We start from the raw sequence: 14,361 nt of genomic DNA, 5'->3' as shown, positions 1-14,361 counted from the left end.
GTGTGATTTAAGTCTGGGGGAGGATTTCATCCCTTTCTAACCACCTTTCTTTCATGAGTCTTGCATTATCTACACTTTTTGCATTTTCTTTAAAGTTTTTCAAAATCGATTTTCAAAACAAAATACGTTTAAAAGGGAATGGTGAACATGAATCAATGATAGTTGACTGTGTGCTTTAGACTGTTCCTAGTGACATGCTCATTCATGATTTAGGACTAGACTAGGCGGTAGCTAAGCACATTTGAAACGAAGTACCCCAGAGGAATTTGAATGATTTCGATTTAGATGAAGGGATACACTAGCTCTGTTTTATTTGGACTTAATTTGGACTTAATTTTCTCATTGAAGCATTAGACCAGGGAAACGAATCATACATTCAGGACTCCTTTATCCTTTTACCACTCTCTGTTGATCTTGAATGGCTAGTTCATTTTTAGCTAGTTCCCCACCTTAACCAATCCTCTTTCAAACCACATGCACTCTTGTTTTCTATTGTCTTATATGCAGATAAGTGCAAAAACGTTGGAGAGAAAGAGGAACGACGCAGTTTTCAGTCACAAAGGACAGAGACCTGCGATTTGCCGGAAAAGTACCCAGAAGGATTCAACACAAGAGAAAGCTCAGCTTGCCTTAGAAAAATCTCAAATTTTGGTACAATCTCGTCCTCTAGTCTCTCTCTTTAAAAGGCATTTCCTTTCGTTAAAAAAAAAAAAAAAATTCCGAAAATAAGAAAAGAAAGGAGATAAAAGCCTTAGAGAGTCTAGAGAGGTCGAATTTTAAGTCCCAAGGCAACTGGAGTTCGATTTTATGGAGTTTTGGAGATTGTTTTCTGATTCCCGGAAAGAATCTAAGTCTAGGGGAACAGCTGTTTACAACAAAGGAGGAAGGATTATGCAACAACATTTGGCAAGAAGAAGTGATTGAAAACTGTGGTCATCAACAGGTCCTTATCTCTCTTGCGGTTTTGCATATTATCTTGCATCCTCCAGATCTTCAGGTAACCCGAAACACTTTAACTCCACCACTTAAATAGCCCTTTAATGCCAAACGCCGTCTACCCTGGATGATGTCTTTAATGAGAACTCACTATTGAACTTAATGAATGTAGAGAGCTAGTTGACTGAAATCAAGATTTAAATTGTTTAAGTTTTGTATGACGGAAAAAGTGGACTAGTATCTCTTGTGCATTAGTGAGAATTTTCTAGACTAAGTTGTGGATTGATGCACTATCTTTGGTCCTAGTTTAGGAGTTCATGTCTATGAGATTTGTGCATTCCCTATTTTTGTTTTCACTTAACCAGTTTAGGCTTTTGCTTTGTTTGAGGACAAACAAAGGTTTAAGTCTGGGGGAGTTGATAACACCGTATTTTGACCACTTTTATGGATCGTTTTGAAATATCTTTTCTATGTTTTTAATTGCTTTTAAGTACTTTTATTACGTTTTTCTAGTATTTGTAGTTTCAAGACTCTTTTCAGGAAACTTAGGGAAAAGCTTAACAAAATGGATAGAAAACCAGATTTCAGCTCAGAGTCAGACCGTCAGAATTTCACCTCTGATTGAAGGCTTTCTCACCGTCCGATCCAGCTCAAATTTGGAGACCTTAAAGATGGAAGTATCAGCGTTCCAGTGCACTTTACAGCTTGGCAATCCAACGGTTCAATCAAAAGATACGCGAAGAGCAAGATGTCCCGTAAACCAGCTGGCCAGCACTTTCACCCGCGGCCAACAAGCATTTTCCCGCGGTCAGGAGCATCCCGACCGCGGCAAACCACTCATCCACCGTGGTCACACTTGTTCCGACCGCGGCTTTCAACCTCCGAGCCCAAAAAGCACATTTCTGAAGCCCACATTTGGAGAAACCCTAAGTGACGTCCAGAGAGGTCTTGAACACTATAAATACATGTCTTAGGAGCCCTAGAAATCGTGTAACCTATCACCACCGAAATATTTACTTCATATTCTTATTGTTTTTGCTTTAGCTTTTAGGGAGAGAGAGATTTGTTCTCTTGAACCCTTGTTCTTTCTTTTTCAATTTCGGTTTCTATTCTACTTCTTAATATTATGTCTTTAATTTCGTTCATTATGTCTGAGTAGTTTTATTGTTGGGATTAAGGGATTTTCGATGGGGATTTATATGTTCGGTGAGGATTCCATTGGCTATTGAGCTGAATCTTAAAACTTTTTCTTCTGAATTCGTTTTTACTGCATGAGGGTAGCATCATGAACTACAATCTGATCCAGATGCTTGGTGACGCGAAAGTGTTCATCCGGTATCAGATCTAGTTTAGAAGAGCAAAACAAACATAGGAGTGGAAACCTACCTATGGGCGATTTGTGAATTAGGACGAGTCTTAAACATAATGCATCTCTTCTCTTCCAAGGCCAGAGTGGAAACCTACTGGTCAGGGTTGAGAGATAGTTGTCTATGATCACGACAGTGGCGTATTCATGCGTCCGTGACTCCAGTTCAAAAAGTTTAAGCTAAGATCTTATCAAAATTTCCTCTCTAGCAATGTTTTGAATCGTTCGTACCCCTGAGAAAACTTCCCTGAACCCCAACGCCTTTTCTCCATTGATTTCCTGCGATTTTTCTTAAAGCTTTAGTTCAATATTGTCTTTCCTTTTTAGTTCATTTTCATTTAAGCATTAGAATATCCGTTTTTATCATTTTTAGTTATTTTCGTTAAGTTTAGTTATTACGCCATTTAATTTCCGCACTCTCTTTTAATATTTCGCTTTTAGATTTTAAACACACTACCAAACCCCCACTAAACCGTTTTTGTTCTAGACTTCCTTACTTTAACTTATTTTCAAAGGCTTTTTGCAGGAAAAGATCCTCCTTCCCTGTGGATTCGATCCCTAAGTACTACAATCGATCAGATGTGCACTTGCGGCTATTGATTTCAATTAGGATAAAACTTGACACCCACTCAACACCACCATCAGGCTCCGGCGGCTCTGGGAGCAGTGGCTCAGGTGGCTGTGGCTCTGGCGGCGATGATTCTGGCGGTGGTTGTGGCAACAGCAGTGGCGGCAACGACAATGGCGGCAACGGCGGTGGCGGCAACGGTGGTGTATTGCTCCTGTGGTGAAGGTGGATTAATAAACTTGTTATTTAATAGTTATGAGTTTGTTATATATATACTAGAAGAGATTTTGCCAAGTTTCCGATGTGGAACTTTTGTAATTTTTAGTTAACAACGAATTTACATCGATTTTAAGATGAATCGTTATAATTTCGCTGTTAATTTTAAAAAATAGATTTACGATGAATTTACAACGAATCATCGTTAATTCCTCGTTAATTTGAATAAACTATATATGATCATACTACTATAGATTATATATACTCTTTATGTGAAAATATAGTAAGCCAAACATGAAATTTATATAAATGAAACATTAAGTAATAAAATTTTAGAACTTAGATTTATAGTAGTTATGATAAAAGTTTTTGTTTTTACCTTTGCAATAACTTTTTTAAAGTGTTTTTTTTTTAATTTATTACGAATTTACAACGATTGTTTTTATTAAAAATAATAATCGTTGTTAATTCGTTGTAAATTTACAACAAATTTATGACGATTCTTTTTTAGTTAAAAAATTAATAATCGTTGTTAATTCGTTGTAAATTTACAGCGAACAAATATTTGTCGTAAATTCGTCGTAAATTTACAACGAATTTACAATAAATTGTTTAACGACAAATTTAACAACGAATTCATCGTTAATTCGTTATTAAGTTGCAACGAAAATAAATCATGCAAAAAAATCGTTGGTAATTTTCAGTTTTCTTGATAATAGTTGTAAAATCAATACAAACTCTCATTTACAACGAATTCACAATGAATTCCGTCATTGTAAATGATGTGTATTCTTGTAGTGCAAATTTAAGCTTAAAATCAATTCTACTATGCTCCATTTTTCATTCATAACTATTCAGCCAATATCTTTATGGCTTATGTGTCCAAAAACTCATTTCTTATTCACATTCATTCAGTTTTTTTTTTACAAAAAAAGAACGCAGTTCAAGTGGCTTATAAAAATTGATCCAATTAATAGTCTGTTTTCTTCTGAGTATTATAAAACTATCAAGAATGTATTGTCTGATCTGGAACCAAGATTTGAGACCCTTCATTATACAGGATTTATACAAAGTTCTTTTTGAATCTGTGTTTTGTGTTCTGGACGAGTGACTACTTATGACCAATACATTATAGTCTTACCTTCTGAGTACAAATTGAGTACTGACCACTCATGTTTTACTCACAAATTCCAAAATCTGAATTTTGACCAAGAGCCAATAGCTCAGGTGGTAAAGATCTCAGGCAAAGCCTAGAGGTCGGTTCGAATAACTTTTGGGACGGAACCATATAACATGCTTTGGTACCGGGTCTGAGAGGATGTATAGGTTTAGGTGAACCTCTTAGTTATTCAAAAAAAAAAAAAAAAAAAAAACAAGATCTGAATTGTCTTCTTGCGTTCTGTGTTTGGACATAAACGAGAGAGTTTTAGTTTTTGATGGATTACGAAACTTATGTCTCCATTAATAATAAATCAACTAGGTACCTGCCTGCGGCGCGCGGACATAGTTATTATACAAATTTTGTTATAATTTTATTATATCAAATTCTTTATTTAACATATTTTGTAAATTTTTTTACCAGATTTAGAAAGTTTTTCTAATATATACGTGACATTCTCTATTTTCAATAGTTGGAACTAAAATATTATATATCCATAAATTACGAAAATTTATTGAGTTATTTATTATTCTAAATTGATTCATATAACTCATGTATTAACGTTATTTAACAATCGTCTACACTTATAAATAGATATATATATATTATAACATAATATATGAAATACTATATTAAATGTCTGTACTGTATAACTTTAGTGGATATATATAATGTAATATAAGAAGTACTATATTAAACGATAACCAAATACAAATTATTTATTATTCTAAATTGATTCATATAGCCCACGTATTAACGTTATTTAACAATCATCTACATTTATAAATAGATATATATATAACGTAATATAAGAAGTACTATATTAAATGTCTCTACTGTATACTTTAGTGGATATATATAACGTAATATAAGAAGTATTATACTAAATGATAACCAAATGCAAAGGAAAATATAATAAAAGAAATATCAAATAAAATAAAAAGATTCAACATAACATAAGATATAAAGCTTTATCATGAGAAAAAAGAAATGTAGCTTATACAATGATATTAAGTCTTGTTGCATGGAATTTAAAAAGATAAAAATTAAAACTCTATCATAATCAAACGATCTTGTTCAGGGGTCTTTTTTTGTGCTTGTTCCAACTTGCGTCTCCGTCATGTTAAACTTGTTTTGAATCCTGAAAGCTTAAGAGACACATATGTATTTAAAGGTTATTGTATATATAAAATATTCTCAATATCATTGTCGGATTACTTATTTTCTCTTGAAAATCAGGACATCATCAGTAGTAGGAGCAAAGAGGAGACGGGAAAAACCAATTGCATCATGAGCATGGATAGTTATTTCATCTATATACATAAAACGATCAGTAAGAACTATACATGCAAAATAAAACATTTATGAAATTAATGAAGATAATAATGGCATATGCTTCATGACCCATACTTTTTTTATTCTTTACGCTCCAATTGGTTAAAACACAAACTGCAAGAGGACCAGTGAATCCTTTGCTTCTTTCTTTGATGTCAGCAGCAAATTCTCTGTGTGAGATACATTTCAATTTCAAATCTCTTCGATTTAACAATAAAAGTTATAAAATTTATTAACAAGTCATAGTGATCATGAAAGAAAATATTGCTTACTCGAGATCTCTAATGGTGAAAGTTATTTTCTGAACAGTATCTCCATCAGGATTGTCTGCGGCGCGCGGGCATAATACTCTAGAATTACATACAAAATTAAATTTAATTATTCATTTTTTAATTTCATTACTATTTAGATTTGTAATTGATTCTTTTGAAATTAAAATTTTTTAAAAGTCTCTACAAACATTTGCTATAAATTGCTGATGTTAAGTTTAATTGACATAACTTTATTATATATAACATTAAACATCTTCATATTCTTATACTTTATAATCTTCATCTTCTGCTTTCTTATCTTTAATGTCTTTGTCCTTGTATTCTCAACTTTTTCTTTATAATTTCCATCTTCGTTTTTTTTCTTTTGAAAAAAAAAACTTCCAAGACTAATATCACGATGTTCTCATTTGACTGTATAAGAAGTTGATCCACATATAACTCTACTCAGAATAAAATGAATAAATAATTGTTTTAAAAGGATGCACTAACTTATAAAAAAGTACAATGCATCAATCTGTTTAAAATACATATTTATGTTACCAAATACATCATCAGTGATATATATTTAAATCGGTTAAGGGGCTTGTAGGCATCATTATAGTAACTGGTTCTGGTTTGGTCATATCCAGTGTGGCGGAACAACATGAACAACAATTGGAACTCAACTAAACATGAACAACAGCTGGAACTCAAAGTCTGCAAAGCTTTTAAAGCTCATGTTTGCTACAAAAGATAAAAAGGAAAACACATAGTATTGAGAAGCACAAACCTGTGCAACTAAAATATTGGAAGACGTTCTATGATGAGTGGACTTGATGATCGCCACTTATGGGACTATCACAAAAAGATATTTCGGTGTGAGATAGATGTCTAAGGGAAGAGGAAGCAACCTAGTAATCGTCTTACATAGATATTTGGGAACATTACCTTTTGGCGAATCTCTGCCATAAAGATCTTTATGCTTGCGAGATAGATCAATTAGGAAACTTTCATCCCTTTGAACGAATCAAGAGAAGAAAAGTGTGAAATCATCCTCGTCGGCAATAAATTCCTAATCGAAAAAATAAGTCCATCTCTCTCTTACTAAAAGGACAAAAAGTTAAATAGTTGAAGAATTCAATCACCCCTATGACAAATAAAGAAGGAAAATTGAATTAAAAAAACAGAACATAACATACCAAGAGCAAACTTTGATGTTTGTGCCACCATCGTGCCTCTTTGATGAGTTTATGTTGTATACCAATGACCCAAAACATCTAAATTAAACTCATGGGAAAACAAATAAAACGAATCAAAGAAAGCTCATCAGAGCTCATGGTCGTGATCAGATTCCAAGAATTGACCAATTCAAGACCTGAATTATTAGATCAAAGATACAAAATACACATAATAAAACCATAAGAAAAGAAATAAGAAAAATTGAACAAACCTCTTCGGAGCTCATGGTCGTGGTCGGATTTCAAGGATTGATCAACTGAGACCTAGAATATTATGTAAAGAATACAAAATACACATAATTTACATACATGAAAAAAGCATGACAAAACAAAGAGATCAATGCTATTTAAACCATCTCTTTTGTTCTTCTCTTTTATATAATAGGAAGAAGAAAATATTTATATGTTCAACTAAAACCTCTAAAGAAAAATAAAGATACCATGAAAATTAAGTTTTCCAGATTAAAAAAAAAACAGAATATCAAAACAAAGAGGTAAGCAATACCTGAAATATCGTTTAAGTTTTTTTTTTAATCCATGGTCGCCTTTACCAAATTTCGAGATTGTATTTTAAGTGACCTAAAAGAAAATTAGATCAAAGCTTAAGATTCAAATCAAAAACTCAAAAAAGACGAACAAACACCAAAGAAGATGAACCAATCCAAATATGTGCATATAATACATACACACTATTTACCTTAAACTCTTGAATGCCATGAAATTAAAAAATAACTTGCAAAAGAAACTTCACCATTAAAACAACCACATATATGTTCGTAACGTAAACGAAGCTGCGTCTCATAGATGCTTGTTCTTTGAAGCTAAAGAAAAAACAGATATGTATATGACCTAAAAAACAATTAGAACAAAAAATGAGAGGAAAGTTAAATAGCCAAACTATCAATTAAGAGTTTTAAAGTTATACCTCAACTTCTTCTGCCCGCCACTAAGAATCCTTAAGAAAAACACCTAAAGAAAAGAATTTGAATAAACCCTAGAATAAAAACTAAAAAACTACTATACATAATGAATATGAAAGGGATCTGAAAGTCCTCACCAAATTATATTTTGCTTCTAATCGTTTGCTTTGTTTCATCCACGTACCCAAAAATCAAAAATCAAAAGATCAGTTCATACAAAAGATCAGTTCATACAAAATACAAAAAAAAAAACAAAAAATAACAACCAAAAAAATCAAAATTGATCTTATTGAAATAAGAAATAACAACAAAGATAAATATCTATCGTACTGAAATAAGAAAATAAAACATTCATAAAATAAACTAAACCTAAACGATGAAAAGAAACTCGGTTAAAAAAGAGAACATGTAACCAATATGAGAGGAGACACAAACTATATATATATATATGCGACTTGCTTTTTAGGGTTTAGAGGTTTTCCATTTTTGTTTATTACGATCAATATCGATATAACCAAATATTCTTTTTTGATTAACCGAATATTTTTTCTTGATTTGTATAAATAGATTCGGCATGATCCTTTCCATTTAGTGAATATTTTATTATTTATAATGAGAAACTTCTAGAAAATTTGTGGTAAATATCTGTTTTCGATAAAAACGAATAAAAATGTAATATTTCTGTTTTTAATGATTAAAAATGTTTTTTCAAACCCAGATTAATTAAATAGAGAATTCGAAAAAAAAAAAAGTTAGAGAATCGAACCTGCTACATGAAAGATAAGAAACCGAGTACTTAACCAATAAATCTACCATTATTTTTGGTAAACTTATCGGTTTCTATATATATATTTTATTATGGACCAAAAAATAGTGATTGAGCCATTTCCTTCCAAACATAGGCTTTAATCTACAATTTATTGGGTTTTAATTATAAAATATTTCTTTTTTTGTTATAAATTTATTAAAATATTAATTAAATAAAATAGACCAATCAGAAGATGTTATTTTCATTAATGGCATAAACGTAATTTATCATTCTCAACAAAAACATGGATTTGAGCCGTTTTTCTATAGATCCAATCAGAAATATATATATAATTAAATAAAATCAACCAATCAAATTATATTAATCAAAACGACATCAAAAATAGTGCATTGAACCACAACCCAATTCACTTCGCATTTACTATAATATATAGATGTGTAGTCAACACATATACCGTTAGTGAACTATATACATGTGTATATTGGTGTGATACTGTCATATCATCATTATTATCACATTTATGTACGTCTAAATTAAGCAATTTGGAAAAAAAAAATTTCATTCAAAATCACATTACGGTTGGGATTTATTAGGATTGACGAAAATTGATATTTTTTTTTGGTCTTTTGGTCAACGATTGAAGAGGGTTTTACACGTTTGATGCGTATTCCGTTTTAGAGCGATTAAAACAACAAACTGTTACGTTTCAGTTCCCGTAGACGACACGATGTTTGTACCCAATTGCGAATCACGACGTATACAAGGCAAAGGCGCGGAGACTTGACTCCTACAATGGCGAAACGAAACACCAGTTTCGATGATGGGTTCACGGCAATATTCAACAGGGAGATAGGCTTCTCTCCTCCCAGGTCAATCTCTCGTCGAATCTACGCTTCACAGGTTCTCATATTTTACCTCACCGCTCGATATTTCTCCATGTTTTTGTCACTCTCTCTTGCTTGTTCCGTTTTCGTATGAGACTTTTGTTTACTTGGGGAGAGTGAAATTTAGCTTTTTTTCGTGTTCGGAATTGGTATAAAAATTGTGGGTTTTGGATGGCTTTGTCATAATTATCAGAAAGTCTTCCCATTTCGTGGATTTGTACTTTGGAATCCATGGATCTTAGTGTTTGCTAAGACAAAGTCAATGATGGTAAAGTCGAACACGTTTGATTCGAGCTTCAAATGTATTATTTTTAAAAAATTCTAGTTCCCAGAGAACGATCATGAATCCAGACAATCTAGCTATCAGTGTTTTGTTGGATGCTGAGAGAATCCGAACCAATCTAAAGCGCAATGTTTTTGTAGGACTGTGTAAAATTGAAGGCTCAAATTAAGTTCTTAAGATTGAAGTGTATTGCTTTTTTTTTTTTTGCTACTTCAGGGGCAAGTGAAGAAGCTCGATCTTTATGGGAAGTTAATTGGGCATGAAGGATGCGTTAATGCGCTGGATTTCAATTCTACCGGAGATATTCTTGTTTCGGGTTCTGATGATCGACAAATCATACTCTGGAACTCGTTGAATAGAAGCAAGACATTGTCGTATCCTTCAGGCCACTGTGAAAATGTGTTCCAGACGAAGTTCATACCGTTCACAGATGATCGAACAATCATAACATCTGGTGCTGATGGACAAGTATGGTTTGTTAATATTTAACAATTTATAGCAATGATCATATGAGATGTTTACTTTTCTTCTCAAAGAAGAGTTTAGGGGCACAAAAGCTTTAAGATTCTCTCCCTGTACATAGTTTAAATCATTTGAGTCCATTGCATTTTGCAGGTAAGGCTTGGTCAGATCCTAGAAAATGGTAAAGTGGAGACAAAAAGACTAGGGAGACACCACGGTAAAGTGTACAAGCTTGCTGTTTTGCCTGGAGATCCCAACATATTCTACAGCTGCGGCGAAGATGGTTTTGTTCAACATGTTAGTCTCAGTATCCTTCATGCTCCATAGTCTTTTTTCATTTCTCAAACTCAAATTCCGAACTTCTCTTTGTTTTTCTCTTTTGGGACAGTTTGATATACGAACCAACAGTGCCACAATGGTTTTGTATTCCTCTCCGTTCACACAAGGCTGCAGGAGACATCACTCAAGCAGTAGAATCAGACTGAATTCTATAGCCATAGATCCGAGGAATCCACATTATCTAGCGGTTGGGGGTTCAGATGAATACGCAAGAGTCTACGACACTAGAAGAGGACAATTAGCTCCAGTGTGTCGCCACATCTTACCAAATGCTCCTGTGAACACTTTCTGTCCCAGTCATCTCCGGGAAAGCAACAGTGTTCACGTCACGGGATTGGCATATTCCAAAGCCAGCGAACTACTAGTCTCTTACAACGACGAGCTCATCTATCTGTTTGAGAAGAACATGGGTTTTGGTTCGTCTCCTGTTGGTATCTCTGCTGAGAAACTACAAGGAATGGAAGAGCCACAGGTGTATACAGGTCACCGCAACGCACAAACGGTTAAAGGAGTGAACTTTTTCGGTCCAGATGATGAATATGTAACGAGTGGTTCAGATTGTGGTCACATCTTTATATGGAAGAAGAAAGGAGGTCAGCTTGTTCGAGCAATGTTGGGTGATAGTAGAGTGGTGAATCAGCTCGAGTCTCACCCACACATACCGTTTCTTGCGTCTTGTGGGATTGAGAAGAGCGTTAAGCTCTGGACGCCAATGTCAAAGGATGTTCTTTCTCTGCCTGAGAACATTGAAAAGGTAAACTAACTAGTAAGAATCACATCTCCTCTCAAACCACTGTGTCTAATTACACGTTCTAACCACTGGTGGGAAAATGCAGGTGATGGAATCGAACCGGCTAGGAAGAGAAGACCATTCGAGAGTGACATTGACCCCTGATGTAATCATGCATGTTCTTCGGCTACAGAGACGTCAGACATCGGCTTTTACAGAGAGAAGATACGTTTTTACCGACATTGACGTTGACGAAGGTGATGAAGATGCTCGTTTTATATCAGGGTTAGTCGCCAGCGATGATGAGTCTTCAGAAAGAGAATGCACTGTGAGCTGAGTCCTAGTGTTGTTATATAGATTACAGGCCCCTTCATGTGTTTTAAAACACTTGTGGGTTTTGTTTGTGTGTTGTAATAACTTTTAATAATGTGAAAACAAGAATGGAAAAATCATCGGCTATAAACAAAACATGTGCATGCAAACGGTCTTGCTGGATTACTTGTCACTTAAACCAATTTTAATTGCAAAAAGACAAGTATAAGAAGCCATAATCTATATTAACGAGGTCTCTTGCAAGAAGAATATCCAGGACTAGTAACAAATTGTTCATATCCAATAGAGAAGATTACTCAAATATCCTCCAATGTTTATTAATAGTTTTACATATTTTCATTTTTTATATTAGATTAACTTGATCTTGTCTTTTTATGTTTTGTTGAAAATAATATTATTACAAAAATATCATTACTTTTTATATGCCACGTAAGCAAAAAGTAACGCAACATTAAACATAAGTCTACCACTATTTGTAGGAAACTTGTACAAATTTGGTCAACGCAAATTTTTGTTGGTAGATTTATTTGAGAGATGGTAAATTTGTAGAAACTTAGTAGACTTGTTTTGGGAGACATATTTTTATAGCATAGTAGACTTATTTTTTGTTGGTAGACATTTATTGTTGGTAGATTTATTATCTTTAATGATAGACTTATATATATATATTCTGTTGATTTATGGTAAGTGTTTGACTTTTTTGGTAGATTTAAATAGTAATGGCGATATATTTATCTTAAAATTTGGTAGACTTATTTGTAATAGTGACATATTTATTTAGTTTGATGTATAGTAGACTTATTTTGATAGGTAGATTTATTACTATATATAAGAGCTTTATCACGAGTTGGTAGATTTATTAGTATGTATGGTAGATTTAAAACAATCGTATTTCAGAAAATAATGAGGTAGATTTAGTTATAAACTAGATTTTAACCCCATGCGTCCCACGGGAATTTTTAATTTTTTTATTTCTAATATATGTTGCATTTATTTTTTTGTTTAGATATAATTTGTTTTTGTTATTTATTTTTTAAATCAAAAAATTGTTATCATGTTTTAATTTTAAACAGTAAAAATTTGTATATTAAAATAAAAATATGCGTTAATTAAGTATACATTGATCTAATGTTAATTATAAACTTTGTTATTATGTGAATTTAGATTTACATATAAAAAACCTATATATCTATGAATTTGCTAACCTGTCCTTTTAGTTGTCTTAAATCATTTTTAATATCTTACATATTTTGAAAAATTAACCCATATAATGCTATAATTATAAATGTATAACCCTATAAGTATTTACTAATATTGAATATTTGGATCAATTGATTATGAAAAATTATAATAAAATATTTATTTACTATTTGTGCTAGTACAAAATATATATATATATATATATAAACTGGCTAACCTGTTAGTTTAATTGTCTCAAATTATCTTAATATCGTATATGTTTTAATAATTTAAGTCATAGACCTTAAGTATATATATATATATCATATATATTATAAGCAAAGTAAAATTTTGAGTTAAAGCTCTCTCATTCATTCTTAGGGTGGCTAATTACCTTTTACCCATCCTTATATTTTTTAAAACTAAATTTAATAAAAAAATTATTAAAAATCGTAAATTAATTAAAAAATTATTAAAAATCGTAAATTAAATAAAATATTAAAAAACGTAAATTAATAAAAAAAAAATTGTTAAAAATCGAAATTTAATCAAAAACATTTAAATTTAATAAAAAATATTAAAAATCGAAATTTAATCAAAAAATGTTTAAAATAGAAAATAACAAAAATTTAAAAATTGGAATTTAATCAAAAAAACATTTAAAATCATATCATATATAATATATGCGAAGTAAATTTTTCGCTATAAAGTCTCTCATTCAATCTAGATAACTAATTCCCCTTTATTCGTTAATAAAATCTTTTTTAAATATCTTTAATTAATTTATTTATTTTCGTAGTTTGTATAGCAATTTTGCTGCCACTTTTAGTTATTTTGATAATATTAAGATAATTTTAATCAGATTATCTGTTGAGCAAGATTATCTGGAAAAAAATATACATGTGATGTGGGAAATCTTAGCTTAAGTTGAGAGCTATATATAAATATATTACTTTAATTTTTAAATGTATCTTAAGCTCAATTGTGGTTTGATTTCTACATTGGTCGGCTTTTCGTTGTATTGTTTACCATCTTTATTTTTTATAAATCAATTTTTCGTTTTTTCTATTATTTTTTCCGTTTTTCAGTACCAGTAGTAGTGTTCCTCGATTATATGTTGTTGTTTTGGGTTGTAAGTTATTCTTCCTTACTTAACGTGATTAAAACCATGTCAACATATCATAAATCATCTTCATTTTCTAATGAACAGGTTTTAAGTCTTTTGTTTTAAGTATGGCTTTCTGAATTCTGTTTATTTTTGGAATAATGTAAGAGAGGCCAAATACACTAGCAGGACGCAGAGGAAAAATTCGAAAAAGAAAACAGAAAAAGGAAAAAAGGGAAAAACGAAGTAGAAAAAGAAGAGAAAGAAAATAAATTGAAACATATAGAA

At 31.8% G+C, this 14,361-nt stretch overlaps 1 protein-coding gene across 1 annotated transcript; it reads left to right on the top strand.

Moving 5' to 3' along the window:
- Nucleotides 1-9,550: 9,550 nt before the first annotated feature.
- LOC18014203 (DDB1- and CUL4-associated factor 8) lies at nucleotides 9,551-11,932 on the top strand. Its single transcript, XM_006418957.2, has 5 exons — nucleotides 9,551-9,658; nucleotides 10,142-10,393; nucleotides 10,541-10,684; nucleotides 10,776-11,480; nucleotides 11,563-11,932. The coding sequence occupies exons 1-5, from the start codon at nucleotides 9,551-9,553 to the stop codon at nucleotides 11,791-11,793; spliced, it is 1,440 nt and encodes a 479-aa protein (XP_006419020.1). The 3' UTR covers nucleotides 11,794-11,932.
- The last annotated feature ends 2,429 nt before the right edge of the window (nucleotides 11,933-14,361 follow it).

The sequence above is a fragment of the Eutrema salsugineum genome, unplaced genomic scaffold, assembly GCF_000478725.1.
Source record: "Eutrema salsugineum unplaced genomic scaffold, Eutsalg1_0 scaffold_4, whole genome shotgun sequence".
Lineage (NCBI taxonomy): Eukaryota > Viridiplantae > Streptophyta > Magnoliopsida > Brassicales > Brassicaceae > Eutrema > Eutrema salsugineum.
The sequence above is the reverse complement of the archived record's forward strand: the minus strand, read 5'-3'. Positions and strand labels throughout refer to the sequence as shown.